The following is a 22,139-nucleotide window of genomic DNA, read 5'->3' on the forward strand; positions in this document are numbered from 1 at the left end:
GGAATTAAAAAAAAAATCAGAAACTGGAGGAGTTTATCCTTCAAGGATGGGGGACAACTTCGAAGGTATAATTTGTTGGCCAACAAGATTGAAGCCTAACGAGAAGGTGTTGACATGAATACCCATTTGGCTCTTTATGCTGTAATTAGTGTTGTCAAGCCAACAGACATGCAAGGAAAAGAATATGAGAATTACCCTATAGTTAATAAGCTTGCTTGCTTGGTCTGTACATTAAAAGGCCTTTGTCTTTTAGTTGTTTCAGAGGTTTTGGAACATTGTTCAAATGATGATAGTGTGGATATTTATGACATTTGAACATTTTTATAGACTTCATCAGTAAGTATTCCTAGACCTGCTCCATTTCTGCCTCTGCTCCCCGCTTTCCCCCCTGCCAGTTCCCCCACTGTCTAAGCAAGGGGGTGAGCCTCTTGAGCTGTCCCATCTTTTCCACCTTGAGCATGCAGGATTATGAGCTTGTTTTCTTTTTCTTTTTAGAAAGATTTTATTTGTTCATTTTTCTGAGAGAGAAGAGAGTGTGAGAGGGGGAAGAGCAGAGGGAGAGGGACAAGCAAACTCCATGCTGAGCCCTGGAGCCCAACGTGGGGCTTGATCCCACGACACTGAGATCATAACGTGAGCTGAAGTCAAGAGTCGACACTCAACTGACTGAGCCACTCAGGTGCCGGGAGGTTGTTCTCTTTTGACATGTTTTCCCAAACACACATACTCACTGAAGGAGAGTGAGGCTGCTGATGTGGTCTCTTTCTTCTGTGCCCTATCTGTTGGAGTGTGTGTTTTCCCATGCTCCCCTCCTGCTTGCCTCTTTCATCTTGCACACCTCTTTCACATGCACACACATGTGGTGTGTGTGTCAGAGAGACGCCTGAGTTCTCCTGTTGCATCCTGCATTGCAGGACCATGAAACTTCTGGTGCTGCCCGCCTCCCACCCCACGTGTGGCCCAAAGTCAAGTTAACCTTGTTATTATGACCTCCCAAAGCACATACTGGCGGTGCTCAGTTTTAGCTCCTCATTACTCCTTTCTTTGTGTGCACCTGCATCCACAGTCATGACAGCAGCTTGAGCCTTCTTATTACACATTCATGATCTTTCTCTCTCTCTCATCTTCCCCCTCCCTCTCCCGTGCACATCCCCAGGATGTGCCAGAGAATGACTCCTTACCCCTTTGGTTCCCACACACGCATGGATACACACTGCTCGGGGCTTGGTGGTTGGGTTTGCTGTCTCAGCGGTCAGGTTACCTGTGGTGGAAGCCTGCTGTGATCCCTTGCCAGCTCTGTGATCCCAGACCAGCGACTTTTCCTCTTTGTGTCTCAGTTTTCACAATGTATATAGTTTGAAAATTAAACTAACAGAACAATCAAAGGGCACTACTGCCTCCTTTGGCCCAGAGAGTTGCTCCAGTTCCTACCCATTTCTCTGTCACACTTCACTCTTCATGCTTCTTTCATTCTCTTTGGAACACCCTCCGATTAAGGCTTTACTCTTCACCACACCACTAAAACAGCCCTTGTCAGGACCTCCGATGCCCTTCACGTGACCCAGTTCATGGGGCACTTTCATCATCTGACTTGGCAGAGTCATGCACGGTTGCTCATTCCCTGTGTCTTGAGACTCTCCCTGGTTTCCAGGACTCCACACACTCAGTTATCCTCTTAGCTCACCAGCCGTTCTTTCTCAGCCTCTCATGGTTTCTCCTCTTCCTGAATTCTATACAGAGGGATTTAGGGCTTAGTTTGTGGACAACGATGACTTCTTTCTACTCCTTAGCTGTCCTCATTTGGTCCTGTGGCTGTAAATACCATCCTGTGTGGATGACTTTCATAATTCCATTTCCAGACTGGACCTCTCTCCTGAGTTCCAGATCCACGTATCCAGGTGAATTCTCAGCATCTGCCCTTGGATGTCTAGTAAGCACCTTAAACTTTAACACAAAGAAGACCGAAGTCCTGATTTTCCTCTCCCCTCCCTCAAAAAGTCTTACTCCTCTGTTAGTGTTCTCTCAGTCAATGGCACCACAACCTGCCCTCACCGAAAAATTGCTCGGGCCAATGATGCATGGGATTTTAATACATTGAAGTCTTTGGATTCATTCTTGACACCTCTTTTTTTTTTTCCTCTGCATTCCAAATCCAACCCATTATCAAATCTTTTTGGCTCTCCTTTCAACATATATGCCTAATCTGTTTTGCATCCAGCCCCTTGCCATCTCATCCATTACTTGTACCCTAATCCAAGTCTTTTTTGTGCTGACGGGAGAGTGAGTCCTCCACTCCCACTTCTTTCCCTCTTTGACTGGCTCTCTTTCCTCCTGCCGTCCCCTTTACCCACACTCTTGCTTTCCTCCAGTCCCTCCCCTACCTGTAGCTTGAGCAAAAGGGAGGCTTCTTACAGTTCCTCCCCTGCCTCCCAGCCACTATTGCACACACATAGTGTAGGCACACCTGTGATCCGGACAGTGAGCCACCATTTTGCCCCAGGCCCTGGCCTTGCTTGTCCACCTGCCTGCCCGAGCCTTACTCTGCATTCTTCCTGTATCTCGTTTGGGACACACACATGTGCACACCCAAGTGCGAGCCATCTCACCTGCTCCTGTGCTCACATCTTTTGCCAGGTGGAAGGTGTGCTTTCTGAAACCACTGCCATTACGCAGGAAAGGGAGCCTCTGCTTACCTGGCTCTCATGCCCTTTCTCACACATGCAGGTGAAGAAGTCTTTTCTTCTGTTCTTTTTCACATCCTTTGATTGCAGAAAGCTGTACTTCTTGAATCTCCTTCTTACGATTTGGCATGAAAGCGAAACTTCTTAGCAAGTGGATCATCTGGTTTCTCCCCGACACTCTTGCACTCTGTCTTTGCACATGGGGACCCTGTCATTTTTCATGTCTCGTGTGTGGGGCTGTGGACTTTGCTTAACTTCTGGCATGAGCAGGCATGCAGGAGAATGAGCCTCCCTGCTACATCTAGCACACACATGCAACCCAGATCCCCTCCACCTCACTGCCACGCCTGCACTTCCTTCCCTCCATGCAGCATGAGGAGGGATGAGCCCTTCTCACATGCTGCATGGCAGACGCTCGCGTGCTCATGCTCGAGCAAGTGCGCATGCACACATGCTCTCTTTAGCTCCTGTGCATGTGGCGGTCAGGAGGGTGAGCCTTCTTCATTGGGTCTTCTTTCTGTGAACACAAGCACATAAGATTCTGAGCTTTCTTACCATGTGTTCTCTCTGCATCGTCCAGCGTTGTGTCATCTGTCAAATAGGCATAGTGGTGATTTCCTTGTAGATATTTTATGAGCATTAATTGTGTTAACATATGAAGAGCTCTCAGAACAGTGCCCTGTAAAGAACAAACACCATAATGGCATTTGGAATAAAAATAAAGGAAAAAGAAAGCAGGAAAATGGGGAAAAAGTAGGTAGTAGATAGTGAACATTTCTGAAGGTACATATGGGAATGTATGTACAGACATACCTTCTCATTCTAGCATGTCTGGGGCATGATCATGTACATACGTGTCCAACTGGGACACACACGCTCACGTACACACAGGGTACAGGAGAGGGAAACTCCTGACTTGCTTTCTCTCTTACATGCCTTGAGTGTAGGACCGTTGGTGTCTTAATTACCCTCCCACACCCAAGGCTTGCAGGAGGGCAAGCCGTCTCCTTCCTCTCCCATGCACAGGCATGAGCGCGCGCGTGCGCGCGCACACACACACGCACACACACACGGCAATTGAGGTCTTGATGGAGCCCCTCCCTTATAAACCCTGCGTGTGGAACACAGACCACTACCACCAAATCTACCTCTGGATGCCTGTCCCACTCCATGTGTGCCCCTCCTGGCTTACCCACCAGTGCTCTCCTTTGGCTTCCTTACTGCCTGTGGGTGCCCTCCAGGCTAATGCACCTTGCTTTCTAGAGCACACCCATGCGATGTGCCAAGAGAGTGAGCCTTTCCCTGCTCCCTCTCTCACATCCCTTGCATGGTGGAGGGTGAGCTTTCTGAAACCCCTCCCACATGCAGGGTTTGCAGGATGGTGAGCCTCAGCTTTCCTTGCTCTCTTGTGCATGTGCGCATACACATACACACACCTTCACAAAAATAGACACACACAGGTGGTGGGATGGAAAGCAGCCTTGTGCCCTGTGTTCTTTCTCCCGTCTCCATCGTGGGTAGATTTGCAGGAGATCGATGAGCATCCTCTGTGTTGGGTGCTGCCCTATGCACCAGGGACACAATAGTGATCAAAAGACAAGAATCCCTGCCCTAGTTGGGGGAGACAGGCAGTGAACAAAGTGAGTAAATGAAATACATAGTGTGTCCATTGGTGGTCACTACTCTGAAGAACCATAAAGCAGGAAAGGGGTTAAGGAATGGCTGGGGCTGTGGCAGTGGAGATGGTGGTAAAGAAGTTTCAGGATCAACCAGAGCAACCAGGAAAGGCCTCCTGTATTCCAGGAACAATAAAGAGGCCATTGTGGCAGGAGCAGAGAGGTGGGAAGTAGTAAGATATGATGGGTGAAACAGAAAGCTGATGTAAGTATCCCCAAAAGTTGAGAACTCTCCATTTAAAAAGCTCATAACCGGGGTGCCTGGGTGGCTCAGTCAGTTAAGCGTCTCCCTTCAGCTCAAGTTACAATCCCAGGGTACTGGGATCGAGCCCCGCATTGGACTCCCTGCTCGGTGGGGAGACTGCTTTTCCCTCTCTCTCTGCTGCTCCCCCCTGCTTGTGCGCACTCTCTCTCTCTCTCATGCTCTTTCTCTCAAATAAATAAAAAGTCTTTAAAAAAATAAAATCATAACCATAATACCACTCTCACGCTTAATAATTAGTAATAATTAACACAATCAAATATCCATTGTTTAAATTTCTTGTTCTCTCAAAGTATCATAAATTAGGATCAAAATAAAGTCCATATGTTGCGTTTGCTTGATGGGTATTTGAAGTTTTTGAATTATAACTTCCCTCTTTATCTGTATTTTTTTTTCTCTGCTTGCAGTTTATTTGTTGGAAGAAAGTAGGCCATTTATTTTGCAGTTTCCCACAGGCTGGATTTTTCTGACTGCATCCCTGTGGTGTAGTTTACATGTTCCTTTTCCTTGTTTGTATTTCCTGTAAACTGATACTTGTTTCTAGAAGCCTGATTGGATTTAGGCTTAATTTTGGGGAGGGGGGTCAGAAGTACTTCCATCAAGAGGCACATAATGACTCGTCGTCTCTCTTTCTGTGATGTTAGTAGCCACTGATGCTCAATTCCTAGAGCCATTATTTTATTAGGTTTGCCAAATGATGATATTCTAATTCCATTATTCTGTCTTCACTTATTAGCTGGGATACTTCTATAAAGAAAAATTTCCCCTCATCTGTTTGATTATGCAGTGCTACTGTTGTTTTAGGAAAGGCAGGATAAATGCTTCATTCTTTCTGTCAGTACTCAAAATAATGAGTTAGTTCACTAGCTTACTCCAAAGGGGATTTAACACAATTATTATGATAAACTCATGGATTTAAATATATTTGATCTTTCAGTCTATTGTAGTTCTTATCCTCAGTGAAGCTCAAATTTCCATCTTTAGCCAGGGGGAGCTTCTTCAAATTGACTCCCAAGTAGCTTCTCTGCCTTCTGGATTGAAAAAAAAATGTTCCAGGCTCATCTCAGACCTCTCTTTCCCTAGACTTGGAATCTGTCATGTCTTCAGTAAGCCTTGGTTCCTTTTATTGGATGTGGTATTTAGAGACCACATTCTCGGCACTGGGGGTGCTCATTGCCTCCAGAGTGGTGATTGATTTCAGCCTTCTTCCATGACCATATCATTAAAAAAATGTTTTGTTGTTATTGCCTTTGTCTTGTTTTGAGATAAATTATATGAGTTCATTCTTACACTTCCAATTACAAATGAGGATTACAGGGGTTCTATTTGTTTCTGTTTCAGAAGTATCATTGTAACTGTTGCGTGGCAAGTAGACTATAAGGGAGGTCTAGTGCAGAAACAGAGAGACCAGAATTATTTCACCTGAAATAATTGAGGTGAGAAATCGATGGAGACATGGTAGTAGTGTGGAACTGTGAAGGTGGCTAAAACTGGTTAGATAGGGGTATATTTTACAGTTAAAGCCAATTGAATTTACTGATATATTGGATGTGAGGTATGTGGGAAAGAAGAGTCAAAGATTGAACCTTATCTTTCCTCTCTTTTATGTATGAGTTGGGCACTTGTGCAAACACTGGGTGTGTGGGTGCCTGAGCCTTCTACTCTATTCCCTCTTTCTAATCTTAGTACCCAGATACAGGTGCTGTCCCAATGCAATACACTTGGGCAAGGATTCCCAGGAGGTGAGAAATACGGAGTGCCTTTGTACCTCTCCTCAGATTTTTCCCAGATCTTCTTGAATGTCTCTTGGATTTGGGCGTCCAGTGGTGAGCAAACATTAGGGGCCCTAGGCTTACTGTCTCATGAGCTCGTGCCAGAGAATCAAATTCCTCACTCCCATTAAGCCTGCCTTCATGTGTTCAAGGGGCTGGGAAGTGAGGTTTTTCTGTGGTTACTCCCACACCACCCCTGGGAGCCCTCTCATTGCTCCTTCTCTCTAATCCTTGATATCTGATTGCTGGTGCTTTCTACATGCAATGCCCCTGGGCAAGATTTCAGAGCAGGCTGAGCGTTACCTGCAGATGGAAGAACAGAGTACCTGTCTATCACCTCCTTCTCCTCCCTGCCTGTCATTATTTATTTACTTACTGCTTTGTGCCAGACAGTGTGCCGGCCAGAGGGAGCCAGCAATGAACAGGACAGTCATAGTCCTCTGAGTACTCGGGCTAGTGGGCACATACGGGAAGATGAAGCTCATTTGTACCCACTGTGCTGGTGTGCCCACCTGCTGAGGCTGCTGGTAACTGAGTTTACACTTTAGTCCCCACTTGCTGGTCACCCTGTTCCATCCCCAGGACAAGTAGGTGTATCTCAGGGTGTGGACCTGTGTGTGTGGATTCCCAGAGGTGAGCAGGGATAGAGCCTTTCTGCCCTGATTCCTCACCCTTGAGCTGTCTCGGTGTTCTTCTCCTGAGAAGTTGTTGAATGAAGGTGCACTGGCTTGTGAGTGCTTTCTCCTGCGTTCACGGATAACACAGATACCTGGGCACACACATACACACTAGCCAGTTAAACAGGAGGATAGGCCTGCATGAGAGGCCCACACGTCACTATGTGCACAGCACATACAGGCAGATGAGTGTTCCGAGACAGGAGGCACCACAGTTTTTCGGTTTCATGCCCACAGGGGCAGATGCCCTCATTTTCACTCATTCATTCGTATTTTTTCCTCTATTTCTCTCTCATACACTCACTCACTCACTCACTCGAAGAATTCACTCTCTGACTCATTCTTTCTCTGGGAACTCTCTAATGCATGCGTGCATGTGAAACATTCAGGAGAGTGAGCCATCCCACCGGTTCCCTCACACATTCCTTCCCTGGGAGGAGGATGGGATCCCTACAACTCCCTCTATCGTGCAGGGTTTGTGGGAGGGCAAGTCCCAGCTTACCTTGCGGTCTTGCATGGGCTCACTCCCCCCACCCACACAGAACTATGTGTACGAATGCTTGCCTAGTATGAAGGCCCAGGCCCTCTGACTCAACTGTTGTTGCAGTTGAACTGGAAGTTGAACTTGAGGTTGCTCTTGCAGTTAAACTCCTGCCTGGTGAACAGTGAGCCCCCCAGACGCCATTCCCAGATGGTGCTTTTGCAGGAAGGTCCATCTTCTTATTGCAATGGCTGTGCGTGAAGTTCAGGAACCCTTGTCTCTACTTCTGTGTCATCCCGAGTAAGCACCTATCTGTGGAGAAGAGTGAGCTCACTCTTGTGAGTGAGTTCTGTCTTGTTAAACCCCTGCAGGGCCTTCTGCTCCCCCTCTCTAATCCTTGCTACCTGGGTGAGAGTGCTTTCTGAATGCAATGCACCTGGGCAAGGATTCCGAGAGTGAGAGCACCATCTTCATTTAAGGACGGAGCATTTTTCCATCCTCCGAGGTTCCATTCCATGAGTAATTATGATCACCTCTTCTATCTGTGGTACTAAGTTGGGTGGCGAGCATGCAGGCCCACCTGGTCCCTGTCCTTGTGTTGCTTATAGTCAGGGGAGAAGAGCAGAATTCCTCATCAGTCACTGCTCCTACTCGGCCTGAGGGTGGGTGGGCCACAGAGTGGACTTCTCTTTGCCATCGTCACCTACAAGCACACAGAAGCATGGTGTCTTTTCTGATCTGACACAGAACGGTGCAGGAGAGAATAGTCTCTGTACGTGAGGACAAGACTCTATCATAGCTCCACATACACATACACACATATACACACATGAACGGCAGGTGCCTGAGCCTTCTTCGCTGCTCCCCCTCTCGAATCCTTGGAACCTAGGTGTGAGTGCCATTTCAGTGCAACACACCTATTCAAGGATTCAAAGAGGCTGAGTCTTGTCTGCATGTAGAAGGAATGAGTACCTGTGCACCACCTCGTCCACTTTCTTGCAAATATTTGAGTTTGCTTGGAGGTGCCAGCCCCCGCCCAGGGTGTTAGAGCTGCAAGGGTCAATAAGATGGATAAAGTCCCTGGCCTGGAGTCCTCATGCCTGGGCTCTCTCGGGGACACCTGTGGGAGAATGGGCATATTCCCCATAGACATACTCACCCCTGTGTCAGGGCATGAGCTTTCCTTTTCTTTTGGCTTCCTGTGTGGCAGACACTGTAATGGCGAAACGTACCTGATAAGACTCACACAGCCAGTGGTTGCCCTCAGTGAGCTCACAGTTCAGCAGAGGAGTGGAAGGGAAAAGTGTCCCCTTTACCATACCACTCCCCAGCACGTATACGTGCAGGAGTGCCCATGGACACAGATGGTCCCAGCCTTGTTAACCCCCAGCCATGCCACCAACACGTGCAGACACTCCGGTTAAGTCTGAAAAAGGTACCATTCCCAGCACATGTTCAGAGAGACTGCCTGAGAGAGAATGGCTATGTGACTTTGTGCACGGGGACAGATACATGCGCACACCTCGGGGGGAGCTGCATCAGTCTTACTAAATGCACGTGGTGGTGCTTTGCGGGAGTGCAACCGTGAGAGTTACATACGCATGTGCACACACGTGTGTGCGCACCACACACACAGTGCAGGTGTCCAGGCTCTTTGCTCTGTTCCCTCTTCCTCATCCTCTGTCCCTGGGGGAGGGTGCATTCTAATTGCAGTGCACCAGGGTGAGGGGTCTGGAGGGCAAGCATCCTCTGCATGGAGAAGGACAGACGATCTGTGCACCACCTCTCAGCTGCTTGCTGCATGCCAGCCTGCCATTTATCCCTCATTCATTCTTGCCTTCCACAAATAGTATTTATTAGGCGTCATGCTGGGCATTGGTCATGGGAGAGTGGACAGGACAGACTTGGCTCCTGCCCTCCTGGATATTATAGTCCAGCGGGGAGAATGGACTTTGTAATCACCCACCACCCCTGCATGTGCTGAGAGTGAGAGTGTCACATAGGGGACTTCTTATCTACCACCCCCCCAACTTACAAGCATATGTGGCTGATACGTGTAGGAGAACCTTCTCTTCAGTTCAATCCTATGTAAGTGCACTGGGCGAGAGCAGTAAGCCTTCTTGTTAAAAACACACACACACGCGCGCGCAGCATACAGGTGCTGGAATCTTCTGGTCTGGCTCCCCCTCTCTAATCCTTGCTACCTGGGTGAGAGTGCTTTCTGAATGCAATGCACCTGGGCAAGGATTCCGAGAGGGAGAGCACCATCTTCACGTGGGACAGAGCACCTCCACATCCTCCCTTCCCTCCTTTCTACAACTGCCTACCGAGGACCTAGTCTTGTTTCAGGTGCTGTGCTGGGCAACTGGCCCACAAGAGAATGAGCCACATCTGGTCCCTCCTTGCAAGCTGGAGAATGGATTCCCTCTCATTTGTTATGCCTGCATGTCCTGGGGGTGGGTGGGTTACAGGGTGGGACTTGAAACATGCTGCCCTGGGTTCTGGTCTCACAGATATGCGTAGGAGAACCTTCTGTACCTCAGTACAATCCCACATAAGTACACTGTGCAGGGGAAGGGTCCGACTGGGTATACACAGACAGACACAGACGTGTACCTCCTGAGTTGGCCCCCTGACCGGGTGCTTCCCTCTCTTTCTTTCAGCCTAGCTGCCAGTGCTGTCTTAGGTCGCTGTCCTTGTTTGAGGACTCCAGGGGAAGGAGCCTTGTCTGCATTTAGAAGGGCAGAGCTCTTGTGCAGCAACTTTCTCTTCTCCTTTCTGTTCCTTCCACAGATAGCCGAATGTCTGCTAGATGCCAGACATAGGTCAGTCACAGAGGACGAAACGGATCAGAATGGACAAGGTAGCTGTCCTGACATTTCTGGTAGGGGACCGATAAGCCCACTATGGCTCACAGATGCTGTGGACTACTAGGCCACTGTTCAGAGGACAAAGTAGGTCTCTATGTTGCTTGCTGGCCACTGTGCAAACACGGACATGTGCAGGTGATGCTAAGAGTGAGATTTCTTGCCACCCGGCTTCCAGGACACACCCAGTGACACGGACCTGCCTGCAGGCTCAAACTTACAGAGAGGGCAGGGGAGGGAGCCTGCTGTGGTGCCCCACACCGCCCCCCCACCCTGGCCCTGGCAGCATGCAGACCAGCATGCTTTCCCTGCCCTCCTACCCATAGTACCTATAGGGACTCCGTGAGGGAGGCCTCACTGCTCTCTTTCTTCCACTGCTGCATGCAAAGAGATCTTTTCCTTTACCTTGTGGTACAGTCCCATGTGAACCCATTATATGCAGAAAGGGGAGCCTTCCCTGTAAACACACCCCTCCCATATACACACATAGCACCCAGGTGTAGAAACACAGAAGGTGTGTCCTCTGCACACAGAACTGCTTCCACAGTGTATGTGGGGCACTGAGCCACAACAGCCTCTCCCTGTCTGACGGGTGGGGCAGTGAACTTTCTGCCTGCTCCTTCCACAGCCAGAGCTCGAATGAAAGTAGCCCTAAAGGCTTATCTCACAGGTGCGTGTGCAGGAAAAGCACTTCCCTTTGTACAATCGTAGGCAGTCAGTCACCTGTGAGCACAAGAGTGATGGTTCTTGTACACATATGCACAGTCCGAAGAGGCCTGAGACCTCTGTTCAGGTCCCAGTGTGGTCCCAGGCCATTGCCCTTGCGCAGAAATTCAGAGGGAATCTCACCCATATTTAAAAGCAAAGAGTTTTGCAACACCCCTCTCATTTTTTAATTTAATGTCTGTTTAGAATGGTGGTTCTCCAAGGGTGCTCACCGGCCCAGCGGCATCAGTGTCACCTTGGAACCTGTTAGAAATGCAAATTCTTGGACCCCACTCCTGACCGAGTAAACGATGAACCACAGAAGTCTGTTTTCTATGCCACCGATTCTGATGTCTGCTCAAGTTTGAGAATCACTGAGTTAGTGGGAATGCTCGGGGACGAGGTGAGAAGCAAGTCAGATGGGGGCTCAGCCCTCAAAGGACTCAGTCTGGCGCGGGTGGCAGAGAATGAGCTTCCCCCTTACTCATGACATTCTTAGTGCCGTGTCCCTGCACACAGTGGCAAGGAGTACGTCCGCTCCTGACTTTCCCCGCCTCCTCCAGAACTGCACACTTGGCCAGCCTAGGAAGTTAAGTGAGCTTACAGCCAAGACCGTATCGGGAAAGAGCCTTATCGTTCCTTCTCAGGGCACGAACTCAACACCAGGCATACACAGACACGTGTGCATACTTGGGCTTTGCAGCAGAGCGAACCGCTCCTTCTCCTATACCCATTGCATATCGGAGTTGTGAATTCTCGAAGCACCTCCTGTGTGCATGGATTACAGGAGGGTGAGCCTTGTCGTCATGAGCCTCCTCCCAAGCGAGTCAGCTAGCATATGTTCCCGGATCGCATTTTAGGGACCATGCACTATGCTGAGAGTTTGCTGCTGAGCAAGAGACTTCTTTCTTTATAGGACTTCCTGTCCAGTGGAGGAGCGTAGTGAATGCACTTCCCCAGGCCTAGGACACAGGCAAGCAGGCTGTGCCAGGAATTGAGCCTTTTCATTCTCCCTGTACATACCCATGTTCTTCCTGTGCATGGGCACACGTGCACACACGTGTATACACATTTCTGGCCCAGACTGAGAGGCAGGAGATATACTTCGTTATCCGTCATCCCTGTCTGAAGAAGTGTGAACTTCCTCAGTGCACACGCACTCAAATGCACGGTTGTTGGACAGGTGTCTGCACCGTGATTTTTGTCCCCCCCTTCCCCTATCCTTGCGACTGAGGCTTGAGTGCTGGCTGATCAGTGTGGTGGGCTCATTGCAAGGATATGAGATCATGAGCCTGGCCCGTGTGTCGGACAGAGCCTCACGGGGTCTTCACTTGTTTGTTCAGTTGTTTGTATGTGCGGGTCTCGGTCTATCATTTCACAAGGGTACTGAGTTCCTGCTGTGTGGGGGTGCCACGTAAACGGAACTGCTCAGGTACACCGGCCTAACGTCTAGCAGGTTCCTGGAATGTCAGCTTCCTCCCCACAATGCCTAGGGGTACTTGGACTCAGGGTGCAAGAATCGGGCTTCTCCTTAGGTCCCTCACCTAGATGTGCATGTGGTATGCGCATCCCCAAGCCTTCAGCTCTGCTCCGCCTCTGGCCTCTCGTATCCTCTCGACCTAGATGTGAGTACTCTCCAGATGCAGTACACCTCAGGACTCTAGGAGGAGCCCTTTTCTACATGTAGAAGGACAAAGGACCCCATGACTCGCCCCTCCTCCTCCCTTCCACAACTATTCATTGAGCAAATGCACTTACCCTGTGCTGGGCAATGATGGTACACAGGATGGGCTTGGCCCTCATCTCCAAGCATGTGTGTGGGAGAGTGGACTTCCATTTCCCTGAATATCCCTGCGTGTGCTGAGTTTGGGTGGGCCACAGAACGGAAGGAACCTCTTATTAATGCCCCTTCCCAATGCCCACTCATCTCGAGACTTCTTCCTGCTCCCACGTGGACCTGTGTAACAGAAAAGATGTTCCACCTCGAGCACTGAAGGTGCTTCAGCCTTCTGCCCTGCTCCCCCTCTCTAATCCTTGCTGTCTGGGTGCTAGTGCTGTCTCAATGCAATGCACCTGGGCAAGGATTCAGAGAGGGTGGGCTCGACTGCACCAAGAAGGACAGAGACTAGACACCTTCCTCCCTCTCTCTCTCCCTCCTACCCTTCCTTTCTTCCCTATGTTTCTTTTTCTGTCCTCTTCCCTCCCTCCTTCCCTCTCCCCTCCTTCCTCTAGTAAAAGTTTTTCAGTAACTGGTGGGGGGTGGGGAAGCAGTGAAAAACAGAATAGTTATGGATATGTGCGGAGTTTCTGGAGTATGTCAGGCTCTGTGTTGAGTGTTGAGCACACCATAATGAACAAGACAGGCAGAATCACTGGCTGTGCCCTCTGGTGTCACTTTGAGGAGATTGAACTTTGTCCAGATCCACAGTGCAGATGGGCACAGATGTTGGAGGCGGTAAAGAGTAAGTCTTGCCATCCTCCCCAACCACTGATGTCACCCTCACGCCATACCCTCTGAGGACCTGGTGGCGTGCCCATTGCTGGAGAACCATCACACCAACAGGATGTATAGGACTTTGGGCTCATAAGCTGTCCCTTAGCTCCCAGGATCTGCAGGAGGGACTGTGAGCTTCCTTAAGATGCCTACCACAGACTGTTCTTGAATTGGAGAGGGGGTGAAGAGCAGGGGCCCTTCTTATTGCTGATCTTGTACACCACACGTTATGGAAAGGAGAACAGCCTATATCTTTATATTACCAGACTACCTGTCTCTCTATTTCCGTCTCTCTCCTTGTCTGTCTGGCTCAGCTGGGGCGTGTAGGTTCCCCATATTCATCTCCGTCTCTCCCATCCTTGGTCCCTGGGTCCCAGTGCTTGCAGTGCAGTGCTCTGGTACAAGGACTTTTAAGAAGGTGAGTCTCATCTGACATGGACAGGCCCAGAGTGCCCTTAGATTACCCTTCTCTCCCATTCATTCATTCATTTCTTTGATAAATATTTATTGGGCGGTCTCTGGGTGTTGGGGATCCTGTGGTCTTACTGGCCAGAAGGTTTGTCTGAAGAAACATCGTTATCATTATGTCTGCATGCTCACTGTGCAAGGAGGTGAGTCTTCCGTTTCTTCTTCCCCAGGCACAGAAAGGCGAATCTTCTTTGTAGCAGACTATGGGAAGCATACAGAAGGGCAGATTTCACATCTAGGGTGTGTCAGGTTGGGCCTTGTCCTTGTAGACAGGTAGAGGGACCTGCACATGTATGCACGCGCACTCACCCAGGACCAGAGCCTTCTGATTGCTCTCTCGCTGTCATAGTCCTTGCACACAGGTGCCCTGCTTTCTAAATCCATCATCTATATTCCTGTGTCTAAGAAAAGCATGCATTGTGGTCATAGAGGAGGACTTCACCTTTATGTCACTTCCCTTGGATCTGGTCCTTCTCTGAGCATTTATTTAGGGAGCATTTCCCACACGCTAGCCACTGTGCTCCTTGCTAGAAATACTGCAGTGAACACAGTAGAAGACATCGAGTGTTTGGCCTTTTGGGCACATACAGGAGCTTCTCAGAATCTCCTACCATGTTCTCTGTTCACTTTTTAACTTCATGTTTGTGTGTAAAGGGAGGTAGAAAGAGGCAGAAGAGTATTGTCCCGGAGTTCAAAGTTGCATATCAGCAGCACGTTTGGTCTCCTGGAAATGGGGGGACAATCCAGTGAGTTAAGCGGTCTAGGATAAATCTTTGAGAAGAGGATGGGGAGGGGTTGGGGAATTTGGATTTAGCATAGGATTTTTAGCCTGTCCCCATTGTGGCTTTAGCACTATTCTCCAGCACTGCCTCTTCCCTTCAGCTTGACTGATTTGTTTATTCCGATTTTTCTCAGTGTCTCTGCTCATTGCCCGTTACAGATTTATGATTTTCAGGTCAGCAGAGCAGTAGAGGATTACAAATGGTGAGAAAGAGAGACAGGCATTACTTTTCAGTCTTCTTTCTTGAGTTCTTAAACATGGGGGACTTAAAAATTCTGACTCTTGGTCCTTCTCTCTCAACTTTTCCCAGTATATTCTATTTTTAAAAAATATTTTATTTATTTATTTGACAGAGAGAGATCACAAGTAGGCAGAGAGGCAGGCGGGGGTGGGGAGGGAAGCAGGCTCCCTGCTGAGCAGAGAGCCCAATGCGGTGCTCAATCCCAGGACCCTGAGATCATAACCTGACCCGAAGACAGAGGCTTTAACCCACTGAGCCATCCAGGTGCCCCTTCCTAGTATATTCTACAGAAAAGACTCAGGTTATTTGGTATGTGCCCCTTCACTTCTGTCTACCCTAAAATCCCTTTTGGGGGGATTGCTCAGCTTTGCTCTTATTTTTATCAGACTTTATTATCTCTTTTTAAATTAAAAAAAAAATCAAGTATAATTAGCGTATAGTGTTATATTAGCTTCAGGTACACAATATAATGATTCAACAATTCTATACACTTCTGTCTCTCTTGATGTGCAGGGCCGGCTGGCAGCATCAGTATTCCCCAGCACCTTGTTGGAAATACAAACTGCAGGCTCCACCCCAGACCTAGGGAATTAGAAAGTTGGGGGTAGGCAGAGGTCTGGGTTTTTAAAAGATTCTGTTCATTTGTTGGAGAGAGAGAGAGAGAGAGAGAGAGAAGCAGGGAGCCCGACTCAGGGCTTGATCCCAGGACCCTGAGATCATGACCGGAGCCAAAGGCAGGCACCCCGAAAGTCTGGGTTTTAACAGGCGCTGGTCCAGGGGTTCTGATGCATGTTGAACTTTGAGAACCACTGGTTTAAATAACTTTAATAGCAGTTTCTGCATTACACAGGTTGGTTTTTAGAGTGAAAATTTCCTTATGTGTAAACTTCTCTTTTAGTCTTTGATTTTTTTTAATAGGTAACACTTATTTGTTATTTCTTTTTTTCTTACTTTAATAAAAATATTTATTATTATTTTTTTATGTCATACAGAGTAGTTCACTGTCCTAAAATCCTCTGTGCTCTGCCCACTCAGCCCTTCCTTCCCTAACCCCTGGTAACCACTGAACTTTTAGTCTCTGTATGTCATATAATTGGAATCCTACAGTATGTAGCCTTATTTAGAATGACTCCTTTTATTTCAATTAAGACGACTCCTTATTTTTTCGTGGTTTGATAGCTCATTTATTTTTCTCATGGAATAACATTCCATTATCTGGATGTACTGCAGTTTGTCTATCCATTTACCAACTTAAGGGCATCTGGGTTTCTTTTCACTTTTGGCAGTTATGAGTAAAGCTACTATAAGCATCTGTGTGCAGGATTTTTTTGTGGATGTAAATTTTTAAGTCATTTGGGTAAATACCAAGTAGCACAGTTGCTACATCATATAGTAAGAGTATGTTTAGTTTTGTAGGAAGCTGCCAAACTATCTTCCAAAGTGGCTCTACCATTTTCCATTTCCACCAGCAATGAATGAGAGTTCCTGTTGGTTTGTAACCTTATAAGCATCTGGTGTTAGTGTTTTGGATTTTCTACCATTCTAACAGGTAGGTAGTGGTATCTCATTATTGTTTTAACTTATAATTATCTGAGCACATATGATGTTGAACATTTCTTGTTAGGCTTATTTGCAATTTTTATATCTTGGTTAGGTTCAGATCTTTTGCCCATTTTTTAATTGGGTTGTTCCTTGTTGAATTTTAAGAATTCTTTGTGTATTTTGGATACTAATCCCTTATCAGGTGTGTCTTTTGCAAATATTTTCTACCATTACGTTACTTGTTTTTTCATTCTGTGAGCACTGGCTTTTGCAGAACAGAAGTTTTAGTTTTATTGAAATCTAATTTATCAATCCTTTTTTTAAATCATAGATCATACTTTAGGTGTTATATTTAAAAAGTCATTGCAAAACCCAAGGTCACCTATATTATCGTCTAAGGGTTTTATAGTTTTGCATTTTACATTGAGGTCTGTGATCCATTTTGACATAATTTTTGTGAAATTTGAAGAACTATGTCTAGTTTTTTTTTTTTTTTGCATGTAGATGTCCAGTTGTTCAAAAAACCATTGGTTGAAGAGACCATCCTGTCTTCATTGAATTGCCTTTGCTCCTTTGTCAAAGATCTGTTTTTGTATGGGTCAGTTCCTGGTCTCTCTGTTCTGTTTCAGTGATCAACTTGTCTATTTTTTCACCAATGCTAAACTATATTAACTGTTATAGCCTTATAGTAAGTCTTGAAGTCATTTAGTATCAGTGCTCTGACTTTGTTCTATTGTGCTGGCTATTACAGGTCTTTCACCTATCAGTATAAACTTTGGAATCAGTTTGTTGATAACCACAGAATACTTGAAGGTATTTTCACTGGGATTGTATTGAATCTATAGATAAAGCTGGGAAAAACTGACATCTTGACAAGATTGAATCTTCCTATCCAGGTGCATATATTATGTCTCCATTTATTTAGGTCTTTGATTTCTTTCATCAGAGTTTTGTAGTAGTCCTCAAATAGCTCTTGTACATATTTTGTTAGATTTGTACCTAATTATTTCATTTTGGTGCTGATGTAAATGGCATTGTATTTTTAATTTCAAATTTCAGTTTTCCATTATTGATAGATAAGAAAGCAGTTGACTTTTATATATTAACCTTGTATCCTGCAACCTTGTTATAGTCGCTTTTTTCTTCCAGGAGTTTTTTTGTTGTTGTTGTTGATCCTTTGGAATTTTTTTTAAAGATTTTATTTATTTATTTATTTGACAGAGAGAGAGAGAGACAGAGATCACAAGTAGGCAGAGAGGCAGGCAGAGAGAGGGGGAAGCAGGCTCCCCGCCGAGCAGAGAGCCCGATGTGGGGCTTGATCCCAGGACCCTGGGATCATGACCTGAGCCAAAGGCAGAGGCTTAACCCACTGAGCCACCCAGGTGCCCCTGGAATTTTCTACATAGACAATTATTTATCTGTAAACAAAGACAGTTTTATTTTTTCCTTCCCAATCTGTATATTTTTTTCTTTTTACTGTCTTTTGCATTAGTTGGGACTTAGAGTAATATGCTGAATGGGAGTGGTGAGTAAAGACATCCTTGCCTTGTTCCTGATCTTAGCACAAAGCATCTAGTTTCTCATCATTAAGTGTGGTGGTTGACAGAAGAGAGGTTGGTGACAGAGGAGTGAAATTGATAAAGGGGATCAAGTGTACACTTATCTTGATGAGCACTCAATAATGTATAGAATTGTTGAATCATTATATTGCATACCTGAAACTAATAAAACACTCTTTGTTAAAAAAGAAAGTATGATATTATCTCCAGGATTTTTGGTAGATGTTCTTTATCCAATTGAAGAAGTTTCCTTCATTCCTAGCTTGCTCAGAGATTTTCATCATGAATGGATGCTGGGTTTTGTCAAATGGTTTTTTGGGCATCAGTCGATATTCTCCTAAGTTTTTTCTTCTTTAGCCTGTTGATGTGATACATTAATTGTTTTTTTAATGCCGGACATGCCTTGCATGCCTGAAATAAATCAACCTGGTCTTGGTATATAATTCTTTTTATACGTTGTTGAATTCATTCTGCTAATATTTTGATGAGGATTTTTGCAACTACGTTCATGAGACTTACTGGTCTGTAGTTTTCCTTTCTTAAAATGTCTTTGTCTTGTTTTGGTAGTAAGATATTTCTAGCCTTGTACAATGAATAAATAAGTACTCTCTCTGTGTCTCTTTTTTGAAAGGGATTGTAGAGACACTGCTTTCTGTTTTGGAAGGTTGCTAACTAGTGATTCAATTTCTATAATAGATATAGGCATATTCACTAATGTATTTCTCTCTGATTTTTGATAGATTGTGTCTTTCAAGGAATTGGTCCATTTCATCTAGGTTATCAGATTTGTAGGCATAGAATTGTTAATAATATTTATTATATTTGTAATATGCATGTGATGAGAAGTGATGGTCCCTGTTTCAGTTTTGATATTAGTTATGAATATCTTCCCTGTTTTTTTTTTCTTAGTTAACTTGGCTGGAGGTTTTGTTGATTTTTCTTTATTGCTTTCCTATTCAATTTTATTGATTTCTGCTATAATTTTTATTATTCGTTTTCTTCTGCTTAGTTTCAGTTTAGTTTCCTCTCCTTTTTCTAGTTTCCTAAGGTGGAAGCATAGGTGAATGATTTTAGATCTTTTTTTCTTTTCTAATATATTCATTTAATGCTCTCAATTTCTTCTAAGTGCTGGTTTTGCTGCATCCTACAAATTTTGACAAGTTATTTCTTCATTTTCAAGTAGTTCAAAATGTTTTTAAAATTTATCTTGTAACTTCTTCTTTGACACGTGTTATTTAGAAGTGTGTTGTTTCATCTTTAACTATTTTGGCTTTTTCCAGCTATCTTTCTGTTACAGACTTCTAGTTTAATTCCATTGTGATCTGGGAGAAGACTTTGTATGATTCTGGGTTTTTTTTTAATTTGTTAAGGTATATTTCCTGGCAGAGTGTCATCTATCTCAGTGAACATTCCATGTGAGCTTGAAAAGAATGTACATTCTGTTGCTGTTGTTAGATGAAGTATTCTACTGATGTCAATTAGGTCTAGTTGATTGATGATGCTGTTTCATTCAGCTGTGTCTTTACTGATTTTCTGCTGCTGGATCTATCCATTTCCAGTAGAGTGGTATGTTGAAGACTGCATATTAACAGTGGGTTCATCTATTTCTCTTTGCCATTCTGTCAGTTTTTGCCTCATGTATTTTTAAAAAATTTATTTATGAGAGAGAGAGAGAGAGAGAGAGAGAGAGTGGGGGGGAGGGGCAGAGGGAGAGAATCTTTAAGCAGACTCCCCACTAAGCACAGAGCCTGACATTGGGGCTCAATCCCAAGACCCTGAGATCATGACCCAAGATGAAATTAAGAGTTGGATGCTCAACTGAGTGAGTCACCTAGGTGCCCCTGCCTCGTGTGTTTTTTTATGTGCTGTTATTAGGCATGTCTATGTTAAGGATTATTACAATTTTTTAGAGAATTGACCCTTTATCATTATGTAGTGCCCCTTTTTATTCCTGATAATTTTTCTTCCTAAAGTCTGCTTTGTCTAAAATTAATATAGCTGCTCTCATTTCCTTTTGATTAGTGTTAGCATGTTATATCTTTCTCCATATCCTTGCTTTTAATCTATTTGTGTCTTTATATTTAAACTAAGTTTCTTGCAGAAATCATAGTTGGGTATTGTGTTTTTTTTAAAAGACTTATTTATTTTAGAGAGGGGGGCAGAGGGAGAGAGAGAGAGAGAATCCACTCCATCTCATGACCCTGAGATTATGACCTGAGCCAGATCAAGAGTCAGACACTTAACTAACTGAGCACGCCCCCCAGGCACGCCTATTGTATTTTATCTACTCTGATGGTCTCTGTCATTTAATTCAAATATTTAGACCACTGACATTTAAAGTGATTACTGATATGTTTGAGTCTCCATATTATCTACCATATTGGTTGCTTTTTTCTATTTGTTGTCCTTGTTTTCTCATTTTGTCTTCCACTCTTTTGCCTTCTCTGGTTTTAATTGAGGATTTGGTGTGATAAAATTTCCCCTCTCTCTAGCATATTATTTATACTTTATTTTTTCAAAGATTTAATTAATTAATTAATTTGTCAGAGAGAGAGAGAGAGAGAGAGAGAGAGAGAGAGAGAGTATTCATGAGCACAAGCAGGGGGAGTGGCAGGCAGAGGGATCAGCAGGCCTCCTGCTGAGTAAGGAGCCTAATGTGGGACTTGATCCCGGGACCCTGGGATCATGACCTGAACCTAAGGAGAAGCTTAACCAACTGAGCCACCCAGGCATCCCTTATTTATACTTTTAAAAAAACTTTCTGTAGTGGTTACCCTTGTGTTCGCAATGTCCATTTACAACTAATCCAAGTCTTCTTTCAAATAACATAATACTACTACATGGGTAATGAAAGTACCATATAACAGAGTATTCTCACTTCCTCCCTTCTGTCCTTATAACATTTTTGCCTTTCATTGCATTTATCCATAAGCTATCATCACTGAATGAATTGTTGCCATTATTATTTTAAACAAATTGTTATCTGTTAGATCAATTAGAATAAAAATATAACAAGGTGTTAACTAGACCTATTGTGATCATTTTGCAGTACATACAAATATCAAATCATTACATTGTAAACCTGAAAGTGATATGTCAGTTATACCGCAAAGAGAAAAAGGCAGGTAGGAAAAAAAAAAGGATGAGAAAATACTTCATTTTACTTTCATTTATCCTTTTCTAGCACTTGGTATTTATGTAGATCTGAGTTTCTGACCTCTATCATTTTCCTTCTTTCTGAAGAATTTATTTTAACATTTCTTGTAAGGCAGGTCTACTGTCAACAGATTCCCTCAATTTTTGTTTCCGTGAGAAAAACCTTTATTTCTCATTCAGTATTGAAGGATAATCTCTCTTGATTAAGAATTCTTGATTCATGGTTCTTTTTAACATTTTATGTATTTCACTCTTCTCCTTTGACTGTATGGTTTCTGAAAAGAACTTTGATTGCATTCTTATCCTTACTTCTCTATAGGTAAGGCATTTTTTCCCCTCTATTTTCAAGAATTTTTCTTTTCTTTGATTTTTCAGTTTGGATATGATAAGCATGGTTGTAGATCTTTTTTTTTTTTCTTTTTAATCCTCCTTAGTGTTCTCTGAGCTTTCTGGACCTGTGACTTGGTATCTTTAATTTTAGGACATTCCCTTTCATTACTGCTTCAAGTATTTCTTTTATTCCTTTCTTCTGGTATTCTTATTATGCATATGTTACACTTCTGGTAATTATCCTGCCGTTCTTGATATTCTGTTCATTTTTTTAATTCTTTTTTTCTCTTTGCATTTCAGTTTTGGAAGTTTCCAATGACATGTCTTCAAGCTTGCTGATTCTTTTCCTCTGCTTTGTCCAGTCTATTGATGAGCCATCAAAGTCATTCTCCATTTCTTTTCGAGATCGTTTCCATTTCCTTTTGATTTTCTGTTCTTGCATGTTGT

At 44.7% G+C, this 22,139-nt stretch overlaps 1 protein-coding gene across 1 annotated transcript in view; it reads left to right on the forward strand.

Annotated features, from left to right (window-relative positions):
* Positions 1–8,903: 8,903 nt before the first annotated feature.
* The window catches only part of LOC308337353 (uncharacterized protein), a gene marked incomplete at both ends in the record, with an annotated part of 34,006 nt that continues 20,770 nt past the window's right edge, over positions 8,904–22,139 (forward strand). The window contains 2 exons of the mRNA XM_080795499.1: positions 8,904–8,984; positions 10,343–10,412. Of these exons, the coding sequence (XP_080651625.1) occupies positions 8,904–8,984; positions 10,343–10,412 (151 nt within the window). The remainder of the gene's footprint in view (positions 8,985–10,342; positions 10,413–22,139) is intronic.

Source organism: Martes martes, assembly GCF_963455335.1.
Source record: "Martes martes genome assembly, chromosome: X".
In the NCBI taxonomy this organism is placed as follows: Eukaryota; Metazoa; Chordata; class Mammalia; order Carnivora; family Mustelidae; genus Martes; species Martes martes.